At 43.7% G+C, this 13,827-nt stretch overlaps 1 protein-coding gene across 2 annotated transcripts in view; it reads right to left on the minus strand.

The window, feature by feature from the left end:
- LOC144696034 (ribosomal protein S6 kinase alpha-1-like) overlaps nucleotides 1-13,583 on the minus strand; it is a 248,604-nt gene extending 235,021 nt beyond the window's left edge. For both annotated transcript variants that reach the window (XM_078567218.1, XM_078567217.1), the window contains exon 1: nucleotides 13,252-13,583. In XM_078567218.1, the coding sequence (XP_078423344.1) occupies nucleotides 13,252-13,314 (63 nt within the window). In that variant the 5' untranslated portion in view covers nucleotides 13,315-13,583. The remainder of the gene's footprint in view (nucleotides 1-13,251) is intronic.
- Nucleotides 13,584-13,827: the final 244 nt, after the last annotated feature.

Raw genomic sequence — 13,827 nt, forward strand, 5'->3', positions numbered from 1 at the left:
CAATGAGAAACAAAGAGAGAGTATGAGAGACGCCTCAACAAGAAACTTTGTCTCTTTCTTTCAGATGCAAAGGAACGCAAGCTCCAACAACTCACTGACACCAACGTCCATCCAAGACTCTCCACCCCTGCCCATCCTTCTGTCCCCATCCTGTCTTCCAATCCCAGCCCCGGCCAGTATTCACCACACCCTCTGACCTTCCCCTCTGTGATGCTGAACGTTCAGTGCTCAGCAAAGGCCTCAGTTTCATACCCTTCCGCCCTCACCTCAATGAATTTCGGGCTCGGCACGATGCTGAACTCTTCTTCCGCCGCCTTCGTCTCCGTGCTCACTTCTTTGGGCAGGAGTCCTCTCCCGGTTCAATGGATCCTTTTACCCACCTCCAATATTCTCCCTCCACCTGGACCCCTCCCTCTGGATTTTTACCTGCTCTTGATCTTTTCATTGAGAACTGTCGGCGTGACATCAGTCGTCTCAATTTCTCTGCTCCTCTCACCCACTCTAACCTGTCTCTCTCTGAACTTGCCGCACTCCATTCTCTCAGGTCCAACCCTGACTTTGTCATCACACCCGCTGTTGTTGTCTGGCGCACTGACCTCTACCTCACAGAGGCTGAGTGTCAACTCGCAGACACTTCCTCCTACCTCCCCCTGGACCATGGCCCCACCACTGAACATCAAGCCATTGTTTCCAGGACTGTCACTGACCTCATCTCCTCTGAAGATCTTCCTTCCACAGCTTCCAACCTCATAGTCTCCCAACCTCGGATGGCCCGCTTCTACCTTCCACCCAAAATCCACAAACAGGACTGTCCCGGCAGACCGATCATGTCAGCCTGTTCCTGCCCCTTGGAACTCATTTCTTTCTATCTTGACTCCATTCTCTCTCCCCTTGTCCAGTCCCTTCCCACTCACATCTGTGATTCCTCTGACATCCTACATCACATCAACAAGTTCCAGTTCCCTGGCCCCAACCGCCTCCTCTTCACCATGGACGTCCAATCCCTCTACACCTCCATCCCCCACCGGGATGGTCTGAGGGCTCTCCGCTTCTTCCTCCAACAGAGGCCCGAACAATCCCCATCCACCACTACTCTCCTCCGTCTGGCTGAACTTGTTCTCTCACTGAACAATTTCTCCTTAAACTCGTCTCACTTCCTTCAAATAAAAAGGTGTGGCTATGGGTACCAGCATGGGCCCCAGTTATGCCTGTCTCTTTATGGGGTATGTGGAACATTCCTTGTTCCAGTCCTACTCAGGCCCCCTCCCACAACTCTTTCTCCGGTACATCAATGGCTGCTTCGGTGCCACTTCGTGCTCTCGTTTGGATCTGGAAAAATTTATTAATTTTGCTTCTAATTTCCACCCCTCCATCATTTTTACATGGTCCATCACTGACACTTCTCTTCACTTCCTTAACCTCTCAGTCTCAATTTCTGGTGATAGAATGTCCACCAATATTCATTACAAGCCTACCGACTCCCACAGTTACCTCGACTACAGCTCCTCACACCCTGCTACCTGTAAGGACTCCATCCCATTCTCTCAGTTCCTTCACCTCCGTCGCATCTGTTCTGATGATGCCACTTTCAAAAATAGTTCCTCTGACATGTCTTCCTTCTTCCTTAACTGAGGTTTTCCACCCACGGTGGTTGACAGGGCCCTCAACCGTGTCTGGCCCATCTCCCGCACATCCGCCCTCACACCTTCCTCTCCCTCCCAGAACCATGATAGGGTCCCCCTTGACCTCACTTATCACCCCACCAGCCTCCGCATTCAAAGGGTCATCCTCCGCTATTTCCGCCAACTCCAGCATAATGCCACCACCAAACACAGCTTCCCTTCACCCCTCCGGGACAACCTGGTCCACTCCTCCATCACCCCCTACACCTCAACCCCCTCCCACGGCACCTTCCCATGCAATCGCAGAAGGTGCAACACCTGCCCCTTCACTTCCCCTCTCCTCACCGTCCAAGGGCCCAAACATTCTTTTCAAGTGAAGCAGCATTTCACTTGCACTTCCCTCAATTTAGTCTACTGCATTCATTGCTCCCAATGCGGTTTCCTCTACATTGGAGAAACCAAACGCAGACTGGGTGACCGCTTTGCAGAACACCTTCAGTCTGTCCGCAAGCATGACCCAGACCTCCCTGTCGCTTGCCATTTCAACACACCACCCTGCTCTCATGCCCACATGTCCGTCCTTGGCCTGCTGCAATGTTCCAGTGAGGCTCAACGCAATTTGGAGGAACAGCACCTCATCTTCCAACTAGGCACTTTACAGTCTTCCGGACTTAATATTAAGTTCAACAATTTCAGATCATAAACTCTCTCCTCCATCCCCACCCCCTTTCCGATCCCCCCTTTTCCAATAATATATAATTTTTTTACAAATATATTTTTCTTTTCCCACCTATTTTAAAATTTATTTCAATCTATTGTTTCATCTCCACCTTTTAGCCCATTTCGATCCCATCCCCCCACCCCACCCCCACTAGGGCCATCTGCCACTAGCTTGTCCTGCTTGCTACCCTTAATGTCCCCATTAGCACATCCTTTAGATAATATCACCACCGTCACACCCCTTTGTCCTTTTGTCTATGATATCTTTGGCAGTCTCTTCTTGGCCTCCACCTATCACTGGCCCCCTATCGAGCTCTACCTGTCCCACCCCCCTCTACCAGCTTATATTTCATCTCATTTCTATATTTTTTAGTTCTGATGAAGGGTCATACGGACTCGAAACGTCAACTGTATCCCTCTCCACAGATGCTGTCAGACCTGCTGAGTTTTTCCAGGTATTTTTGTTTTTGTTCTAGATTTCCAGCATCCGCAGTATTTTTCTATTTTATTATAGACTATATGAGAGACTAGCACCTAACATAAAAAGGAATTAAAAAGTATTTTATAGGCATATAAATAGTAAAAGGGTGGTAAAAGGAAGAGTGGGACTGATTCGGGACATAAAAGCAGATTTACACATGGAAGCAGAGGGCATGGCTGAGATACTAAATGAGTACTTTTCACCTGTCTTTACCAAGGAAGATGCTGCCAAGTCATAGTGAAAGAGGAGGTGGTTGAGACATTGGATGAGCTAAAAATTGATGAGAAGGTATTAGTTTGCTGTACTTAAAAGTTGATAATTCACTAGAACCAGATGAAATGCATCCAAGACTACTAAGGGAAGTCAGTGTGGAAATTGCAGAGATGCTGGTTATAATCTTCCAATCCTCCTTAAGTACAGGGGTGACGCCAGAGGACTGGAGAATTGCATATCTTACATAAATGTTCCCAAAAAATTGTAAGGATAAGCCCAGCAGCTACAAATCCATCAGTTTAACTTTGGTGGTGGGAAAGTTTTTAGAAACGACAATTCAGCACAAACAGTCACTTGGACAAATGTGGATTAATTAAAGAAAGCCAGCACAGATTTCTTAAGGAAAAATTGTGTTCAACCAATTTTTTTGATGAGTTAACAGAAAGGGTTGATGAGGGTAATGCAGTTGATGTGGTGCACACGGAATTCCAAAAGGCATTTGATAGAGTGGCACATAACAGAGTTGTCAGCAAAGTTAGAATCCATGGAATGAAAGGGACAGTGTCAACTTGGGTATGGAATTGGCTGAGTGAGAGGAAACAGAGTGTTGTGGTGAACAGCTGTTTTTCAGACTGGAAGAAGGAATACAGTGGGGTTGGTGTTAGGACCCCTATTTTTGTTGATATATATTAACGGCCTAGACTTGGGTGCAGAGGGCACAACTTCAAATTTACAAATGACACAAAATTTTAAAGTACTGTGAACTACGAAGAGGGTGGCACGGTGGCACACTGTTTAATGCTGCTGCCTCATAGCTCCAGGGACCCGGGTTTGATCCTGACCTTGGTCTTTGTGGAGTTTGCATGTTGTCCCAGTGTCAGCGAGGTTTTCTGCCGGGTGCTGCAGTTTCCTCCCATCGTCCAAAGACTTGTCAGTTAGGTGAATTGGCTATAGTAAATTGTCCCCCAGTGTGTGTGTCTGTGTGCGCGAGTGTGCCCTGTGATGGACTAGCGTCTCGTCCTGGGTGTACCCCGCCTAGCACCCACTGCCTGTCGGGATAGGCTCCAACTCCCCGCAACCCTGAACTGGATGAAGTGGTTTTGGAAGAGTGAGTGAGTTAACTGTGAGAAGGATAATGATAAATTTCAAGAGGACATAGAGAGGTTAGTGGAATGGGTGGACAGATGGAAGATGTCTAATGCAAAGCGTGAAGTGATTCATTTTGGGAGAAAGAACAAGGATAGGCAATATGAAGTAAAGAGTAAAATTATAAAGGAGGTGCAGGAGCAAAGAGACCTGGGAGGCTATGTACACAAATCATTGAAGGTGGAAGCTCAGGTTGAGAAAGTGGTTAATAAAGCATACGGATTCTGGGCTTTTTAAGTATGGGCGCACAGAGTACAAAATCAAATAAGTTATGATAAACTGGTATAAAGCACTGGTTCGGTCCCAACTGGAGTATTGTGTCCAGTTCTGGGCATCACACTTCAGGAAGGGCTTAAAGGTATTTAGGAGGCTGCAGAAAAGATTCACAAGAATGGTTCCAGGGATGAGGAACTTCAGCTACATGGATAGATTGGTGAAGCTGGGGCTGATTTCCTTGGAGAAACAAAGGTAGAGAGGAGATATGATAGAGGTGTTCAAAATCATGAGGGGTCTGGACAAAGTAGAAGGGGACAAACTATTCCCATTGGTGAAAGGATCGAGAACGAGAGTACGCTGATTTAAGAAGCAACAATGACATGAGGAAAACATTATCAAGCCATGAGTACTTAGGACCTGGAATGAACTGCCTCAGTGTGGTAGAGGCAGGTTGTTTTTTATTCGTTCATGTGAGTGAGCGTCACTGACTAGGCCAGCATTTATTGTCCGTCCCTAACTGCCCTTGTTCCGAGGACATTTAAGAGTCAACCATATTGCTGTGGGTCTAGGGTCACTGTGTAGGCCAGCGGATTTCCTTCCCTAAAGAGGTTTAGTGAACCAGATGGGTTTTTACAACATTCGCAATGGTTTTGTGATTATCATTAGACTTTTAATTGCAGATTTTTATTGAATTAAATTTCACCATCTGCTGTGATGGGATTAGAACCTGGGTCCCCAGAACATTACCCATGGTCTCTGGAATATTACTCCAGTGACAGTACCACTATGCATCCCTCCCCATTCAATTGAGGCCTTTGAAAAAGAGTTGGACAATTAGCGAAAAAGAAAAGACTTGCAGGGCAATGATAAAAAGGCAAGGAAGTGGAACTAGGTCAGTTGCCCTTGCAAAGACCCAGCATGGACATGACAAGACAAATGGCCTTATTCTGTGCTGTAACCATTCTATGATTCAAACCAATATAAATTACTCTTTTCATCAGTAGGGCCACAAACTAAGATGACATTAAAATGCATTGCAGGAACTCACGAAGCCTCCTTGGACAGCACCTTCCAAACCCATGCCAACTACCATCTAGAAGGACAAGGGCAGCAGATGCATGGGAACATCTCCACCTGGAAATTCCCCTCCAAGTCACTCACCATCCTGACTTGAAAATATATCGCTGTTCCTTCACTGTCGCTGAGTCAAAATCCTGGAGCTCCCTCCCTAACATCACTGTGGGTGTACTTACACCACATGGATTGCAGCGGTTCAAGAAGGCAGCTCACCACCACCTTCTCAAGGGGAATTAGGGATAGGCAATAAATGCTGACTTAGCCAGCGATGCCCACATCCTATGAATTAATTTTTTTTAAATTAAGTTGGAATTTGTCTTGTGTGCTCAATGCTGTATCTTCAGAAGTTTTTTACACCTTCTTCTGGTGTTGTCCAGTCATAAGGTTTAGAAAACATTATCCTTCCAACTACCAAGTAACATGCAGCAAGCGCCTCTGGAACACGTACCCCTTTGCTCATACATTCTATCTACCACGTACCAGTCAACAATGAGTCACTTATGGATTTACGATTGCTTTGATAAAACTAGTCACATGTAGCTGCCACTCTTTTGCATCCTCATGACCCTTCAACAGAACTAAGTATTTTTACTTAGTTCTGTTGAAGGGTCATGAGGACTCGAAAAGTCAACCCTTTTCTTCTCCGCCGATGCTGCCAGACCTGCTGAGTTTTTCCAGGTAATTCTGTTTTTGTTTTGGATTTCCAGCATCCGCAGTAGTTTTTTGTTTTTAACTCTTTTGCATCTGCTATTCTTACAGGCTTCTGCTGCTCATCAAGAAAACTGAGGGAAGCATCATACTAATCTTCATAAAACAATGCAATAAACTTGTTACATCACATAGTTTAGGACAGAGGACCCACAGATGCACTGCAGTTTACCAAGACTCTTCAGCTTCCATTAAGTTGTATTAGAATTGAAAAGAGCTGCTGATCTTAGATAATGTCTCAACACAATTTCACAAATGTCAATTGCAAAGAAACAGCTAAAAGATCAGTCATATGCAACCACATCTTTAATTTAATAGCGAGGCCATGTGAGATCTTCCATGCAGCCACCAACTGGTTCAATACTGTTGCATTAAAATACAAATTTTAGTAATGATCAGGATTGTTGAATACTGCATCCTTCTCAAAGAACCATGACAAAGCTTGTTTAATGAGTGAATGTGCAACTCAAGAATATGACATAAACTGTGTTCAATATCTATCTGATTGAGCACAGGCACGCCTCAACCAAGAGATCACAGTATGAGTCAGAGGCGTGAATGATCAAGTAATCTGTTCACAAAGTAAGTTATCATTTCAAAGGATGCCAGAGAAGTCCCATGGTTAACACTAGAATCAACAGGCTCAAAGTGCCATGAAATATGATACAAAATAATAAGATTGTACCTCATGGTCTCAGGTTCCATTCACTATGCACACATGCTTAAGAATTTATAATCTTGCTAACTTGGTTTATCTCGTGTCAGCCAGAGCAATATTTCAAGAAAAGTATTTTTCCCAGCAACACATTCTTAAGCTAATGCAGTTCTGTTTGGATTTCACAAATCATGATTGCTGGTGCTTGGAAATAAACAATACTTGCTGTCATAGCAGAGAACAGTCTCTACACTCTTCAAACAATTGGGACTTCCACTAAGATACTGTACTCAACAGTACTTTAGTTCATCCAGTTGTTTTAATGTATGACACAACTAACCATCCTGGGGAAAGATTTTTCTGATGGGTTTCAGTGAATCAAACATTTACAAAGGTTTGGCACAAGAGGCTGTTTCATAAACTCAATCATAGTATTACTGGAAAGTTGGTAAACTTGCTGTTTAATTTTCTAAACAAGAATAATTCAAAGGAGAATTTCTATTAATACTAACCAGGAGGAGTTATGTTCCCCAGGGCATACAAAACTTCCAAATAACAATACCCTAAAGTTACTTTGATCAAAAGGGGCCTACCAGGTAACATATCAGTGACAGCAAGAATGCAACACTGCCAATTCCATAAACATTCACTCTACTATGTTTCCACACAGGAAGCTTCTCATGCAGGTTTTACCCAGAATACTTTTTTAAAAAACAGTAGTAGGTAATTATTTTATAATACACTGGAAGGCTCTGTTTACTGCAACCAATGATTTCTGTTAGCTTCTGATCTCTGTAGACTTGAAATGGAACAGTGCTTTGTGGCTAGTGAAAAAAGGGCTGTTACTTATCCAGGATTATCTAACATTAAATATCCTTCCTATAGGCTCTTGGGAAAGTTTTTGCATCAGGTCAGAACACCAGAGCCAAGCTAATCAGCTGACATTACCAACTCCATCAGAGACCTTCTAGAATACAAATCATCACTTTTCTCATATCAGGAAATGTCAGCCACTTAAGATTGCAATGCCAAGTAGCTGGTATTTTTCTTTTAAAATATCAACATAACAAGAACAGGGGGCCGGTCAGCTCAGTTGGCTTGATGGCTAGCATGGAGTTCAGAATTACGCCAGTGTGGGTTTGATTCCCGTTCTGACTGAGGTAAGCTTGGGACCTGCCTCCTTGCCCTGCCCCTGACAGCGGGAGGCAATGGCAATCCACCACTGAGAAAAAAGCCAAGGAAACAGCTCAGGATGAAGCATCAGCAGACAACAAGCCAACGAACTGCCTTCAGGCAGAGCACACATGAATGAATGAATGAATGAATGAATGAATGAATGAATAACAAGAACAACTTGTATTTATATAACACTTTTAATGTAATAAGTTCTAAGGTACTTCACAGGAGCACTGTAAAACAAAATTTGACACTCAGCCACATAAAAGGTAGGTTTTAAGGAATGGGGATGCTCAAGAGGGCGGAATTAAAGCACAGATACCAGATAGTTGTGGGGCTGGAGGGCATTACAGAAATACAGAGGGGCTGTGGTCATGTAGGGACTTGAAAACAAGGATGAGAAATTTAAAATCAAGGTGCTGCTTGACCAAGGAGCCAGTGTAGTCAGCGAGCACAGGGGTGATGCATGAACGGGACTTGGCATGAGTAAGGACATGGACAGAGTTTTGGGTGACCTCAAGTTTACAGAGGGTAGAATATGGGAGACCAGCCTGGTGTGTATTGGAATAGTCAAGTCCAGAGGTAAAACATGCATGGATGAAGGTTTCAGGAACAAATGAGCTGAGATGGTGCAGAGCTGGCCAATGTTATACAGCTGGAAATAGACTGTCTTAGTAGTGGTGCAGGTGTATGGCTGAAGCTCATCTTGTGGTCAAATATGACAGCAAGGTGTGCAGAGTCTAGTTCAGCTTCAAACATTTACCAGGGAGAGGGGCGGAACTGGTAGCTAGGGAATGGAGTTTGTAGTGAGGACTGTAGACAATGTTTTTGGTCTTCCCATGTTTAATTAGAGGATATCTCTGCTCATGCAGTACTGGAATCTGAACAATTCATCTAATAATTTAGGGAGGTGTTGGTGAGTACATGAAAACTAATGTGTTTTTGGATGACATTGCCAAAGGGCAGTATATAGATGTGAAATAGCAGGGATCCAAGGATATTTCTTTGGGATACAGAAAAGGTGATCATGCAAGAGCGGAAAGAAAAGCTCCTGCAAGTGATACTCTGGCTACAATGAAATAGATAAGAATAGAACCTAGCGAGAGCAGTCTCACCCAGCTGGACGTTGATGTTGGAGGATTTTGTGATCAATCATGCCAAAAGCTGCAGATGGGTCAAAGAACAAGAAGAAAGGATAGTCTACTTTTGTCTGGTGCCTTTGATAAGAGCAGTTTTGGTACTATGTTGGGGCAGGAGCCTCAATGGGCGGATTCAAACATGGATTTCCAGAAAGATGGTTACAGATTTGGGCGGCGACAATACATTCAAGGACTTTAAAAAGAAAAGGGAAGTTGGATGTGGGCGATAGTTTGCAAGGAAAGCGAGTTCAAGGTTATGTTAGACTTGGTATCGTGTAATGTGACAGGATTAATTAATGACCTCAGAATGAAGGCACCACTAGGATAGCAGCAACCACAATATGATTCAATTTTACATTCAGTTTGAAAGGGAGAAGAGTGGGTCTAAGACTAGTATTTTAAACTTAAATAAGGACAACTATGTGGACATGAAAACTGAGCTAGCTGAAGTGAACTGGGCTAGGGGATAGATCAATAGAGAGGCAGTGGCAGACATTTAAGGGGATATTTCAGAATGCTCAGAATAAGTACATTCCTACCATAAAGAAAAATTCTAAGGCGTTCCTAACTAAAGAAATTAAGGAAAGCATCAAACTTAAGGAAAAAGCATATAACTGTGCAAAGATGATTGGCAGGTTGAATGATTGGTCATAATATAAAGAACGGCAGAGAATGACTAAAAGATTAATCCGGAGAAAGATATTTGAGTACGAGAGGAAGCTAGCTAGAAAAGTAAAAATGGATAGCAAGAGCTTCTACAGGTATTTAAAAAGGAAAAAAGTAAAGTGAGTGTTGGTCCTCCAGAGAATGAGAAAGGGGAGTTAATAGTAGATAAGGAAATGGCGGATGAAATAAACAAATATTTTGCTTCTGTCTTCACTATTGAGGATACGAAAAACATTCCAGTAATAGCTGTAAATCAAGAGGTGGAAGGGAGAAGGGAAGTTGTTGAAATTACAATCACTCGGGAAGCAGTACTGAGAGAACTGATGGAGCTGTGGACTGACAAGTCACCAGGTCCTGATGGACTTCATCCTAGGGTCTTAAAAGAGGTGGCTAATGAGGCGTTGGTGTTAATTTTCCAAAATTCCTTAGATTCTGGGAAGGTTCCATGAGACAGGAAAGTAGCAAATATAACCTTTCTATTCAAGAAGGGAGGGAGGCAGAAAACAGGAAACTATAGGCCAGTTAATTTGATGTCTGTAGTGGGGAAGGTGTTAGATTTGATCCTTCAAGAGGTATTAGCTGGGCACTTAGAGAAACTCAAGGTAATCGGGAAGAGTGAGCATGGTTTTGTGAAAGGGAAGTTGTGTTTGACCAATTTATTGAAGTTCTTTGAAGGCGTAAGATGCGCCTTCAAGGGGAGCCTTTAGACATACTGTACTTGGATTTCCAGAAGGCATCTGATAAGGTGCCATATTAAAGGTTATTGCAGAAAATAAGAGCTCATGGTGTAGGGGGTAACATATTAGCATGGATGGAAGATTGGCTGGCTGGCAGAAAACAGAGAATATGCATGAATGGATTCTTTTTTGATTGGTAGGATGTGACAAGTGGAGTCCTGCAAGGGTCTACGCTGGGGCCTCAACATTTTACAACTTATATCACTTAGATGAGAGTGTGAAGACATGGTAGCTAAATTTGCAGATGACACAATGATAGGTAGGAAAGTATGTTGTGAAGAGGACATAGTTGCAGGTGGATATAGATAGGTTCAATAAATGGGCAAAAATCTGGCGGATGGAGTATAATGTGCAAAAATGTGAAATTGTTCACTTTGGCAGGAAGGATAAAAAAAAGAGTATTACTTAAAAGGAGAATGGCTGCAGAATTCCAAAGTGCAGAGGGATCTAGGTGTTCTGGTGCATAAGTCACAAAAAGTTAGTATGCAGGTACAGCAAGTAATCAGGGAGCCTAATGGAATGCTATCCTTTATTACGAGAGGAATTGAACATAAAAGTAAGGATGTTATGCTTCGGTAATACAGGGCATCGGTGAGACCACATCTCGAATATCGTGTGCAGTTTTGGTCTCCTTATTTAAGGAAGGATATAAATGAATTGGATGAAGTTCAGAGGAGGTTTACAAGATTGATACCTGGAATGAGCGAGATGTCTTATGAGGAGAGATTAGACAGACTGGGTTTGTTTCCAATGGAGTTTAGAAGGGTGGGAGGTGACTTGATCGAAGTATGTAAGATCCTGAATGGTATTGACAAGGTGGAATTGAAAAGGATGATTCCTCCTGTGAGTGAATCCAGAGCAAGGGGCACTGTTTTAAAATTAGGGATTGCTCCTTTAAGACAGAGATGAAGAGATTTTTTTTCTCTCAGAGGGTTGTGCTACTTTGGAACTCTCTGCCTCAGAAGGCAATGGAGGCAGGTCATTGAATATTTTTAAGGCAGAGATAGATTGATTCCCTTGTCTAACAAGAATCTAAGGTTATTGGGGATAGATAGGAATGTGGAATTCAAAACACAAACAGATCAGCCATGATCTTATCAAATGGCAGAGAAGGCTTGAGGGCCGAATGGCCTACTTCTGCTCCTCTTTCATTTGTTCAAGGATTGTTTTCTTGAGGACAGTTACAGACTTGTCAGGTGGCACTTTGTTTTGGGGTTATGCCAACTCAATTTAATATCAGAACATTTTGACTGGATATTTGACACTCCTATAGAAAGTGCTCATCCAGCACTGTGGGGGTCCTGAGATGAATGGACCACTAAGGCCAGATTGCTTTCTTGAAAAATTCTAGGAAATTTAATGGATTAGAACCCCCAATGAGATTACAGATGACTATCACCTCCATCCCACCTCCCATATTAAACTATTCTAAACAACCTGCTGTTTTTGAATATATATATATATATATTCAACTATTTTTCTGTCAGTTGAACACTTGATTTTTAAAAAATATTAATGAACTAATAGATTTAGCAAACCATAAAACACAATTTTACTACATGTCAGTCAGATTCTGATTTACAAGTGAACTGTAATGGTTTATCCATCAGTTGGTTTACAGTAATACTGTCCCAGATCCGATTTCCTCCCCCAGGAAACGTTGATTCAGTTTCAGTATGTTTCTTTCTACTTTTGTTCAACATCCAGCTGCTCATTTTCTAAGCTCTGCTGCTCATCTCCAGAAGGATGCAATAAAATTGTTCCAGTGCATTATTTAGCAGTTCTGCTCTAGGTACACTCCCTCCCCCTTCTGCCCACTGTGTATATGTACAACTATTTCTTCATTACGTTCCCAATCTCTCAGGCTTTCATTCTGCATTAGAGGGGCTCCTGACTTCACGAAGTGTTTGGCAAATCATTATTTTGGTTGGAAAGGGAGGATCATGGGAGAGGAATCCACCTAGTAGCCGTGGGATGCAAAGTTATAAATGCATTCAATAAAGTTTTTACAATATCATGAGAGCCATAATCCTTTTTTCTTGTGTCATTCTCATCACAAGCTGGTGTTGCAATATGTGACATAATCCATCTCATTGTATTCGCCAAAAATGGGTTTGCCAAACATTTTCATAGAGATGGTATCTCGTTAAATATGCTTTAAAAAAAATTCATGTCAAACTTAACAATTCCCAACATTATTGATGTTAGCAAAATCCAAAGTTGGAGGGCAGACACCATACACAATTACACAACAAAGAGACGGTGAAGCATGTAACTGCAAAGCGTACGATCCTCCAGTTTTTATAAAATAGTCACAATTATAACCACGGTGTGGCAACATAACCAGCATTTGCAATGTCAACGGTAACGAGATTGCTGTTTTGCGGACTCAACCCTCTCTACTCGATAAATTTCAACTGCGCCCCAAGTAGGAATTATCTGTTTTATTTGTCTGTGACTTCAGTGAACTCCCCCGTTGCAAAGTGCGAGAGATCGGAGAAAGCCCACCCTTCAACTTCAGAGGAAATTTCTCTCCCAACAAGAGATCGTTTTGCACGGGAGTTTCTCAGGTCAGCTCACTTCATCCCGACCCGCGGGCGCTGGTTTTAAAAGCATCGCGTCCCCCCCGCCCTCGTAATGGACATTTCCCTCTCGGGTGAGTTTATATTCCCTCCAGTCTGCTGCAAATATTTACCTCGGTCTCCAGGTGAACCAGGTCCACTTTGGGCCAAGGACCAGCTAACTGTGCCAACGGCATCCTGCGACCAGCTGAGGAAAGGGGGTCGAGAGGCGAGTCAGGCTAGGTTTCCGGAGAGAGTTGCCCGCTCTCGCTGAGCTCCGTCCCGGGAGTAAGTGGGAGGTGTCTGCACACAGGACTGGCTCCTGATCACTATCCCGCCGGGCGATGCGATGCGAGGTGAGGTGAGGAGCGGTCCTGGTCCAGATCCCGCTCCTTTTCTGTCTCTACCCTTCCCGATGCTCGAGCTCCGATCACCAACCGCCGCTCAGCTCGAGCTCTCTCGCGCCTGCCACTCACCCCCCACACCCTCTACCTCCACGCGCCCTTGCGTCATCGCGTCGGGCATGCCCGTACTATAAGCAACACGCTATACGGCGGGGAAAGGACGAGGTGTTGCCGGCGATGAAAGAAAGGCGAGAGTGAACGTAGGGAGATACCGTGCGTGTACTGGAGTGACTCCAGCACCCAGGGCACTGGCCGGGGGGAGACGGGAGACGGCGGTCGGCTGTCATAAAATGTTACGGCACAGAA

The sequence above is a fragment of the Cetorhinus maximus genome, chromosome 21 (genome assembly GCF_964194155.1).
Source record: "Cetorhinus maximus chromosome 21, sCetMax3.hap1.1, whole genome shotgun sequence".
Lineage (NCBI taxonomy): Eukaryota > Metazoa > Chordata > Chondrichthyes > Lamniformes > Cetorhinidae > Cetorhinus > Cetorhinus maximus.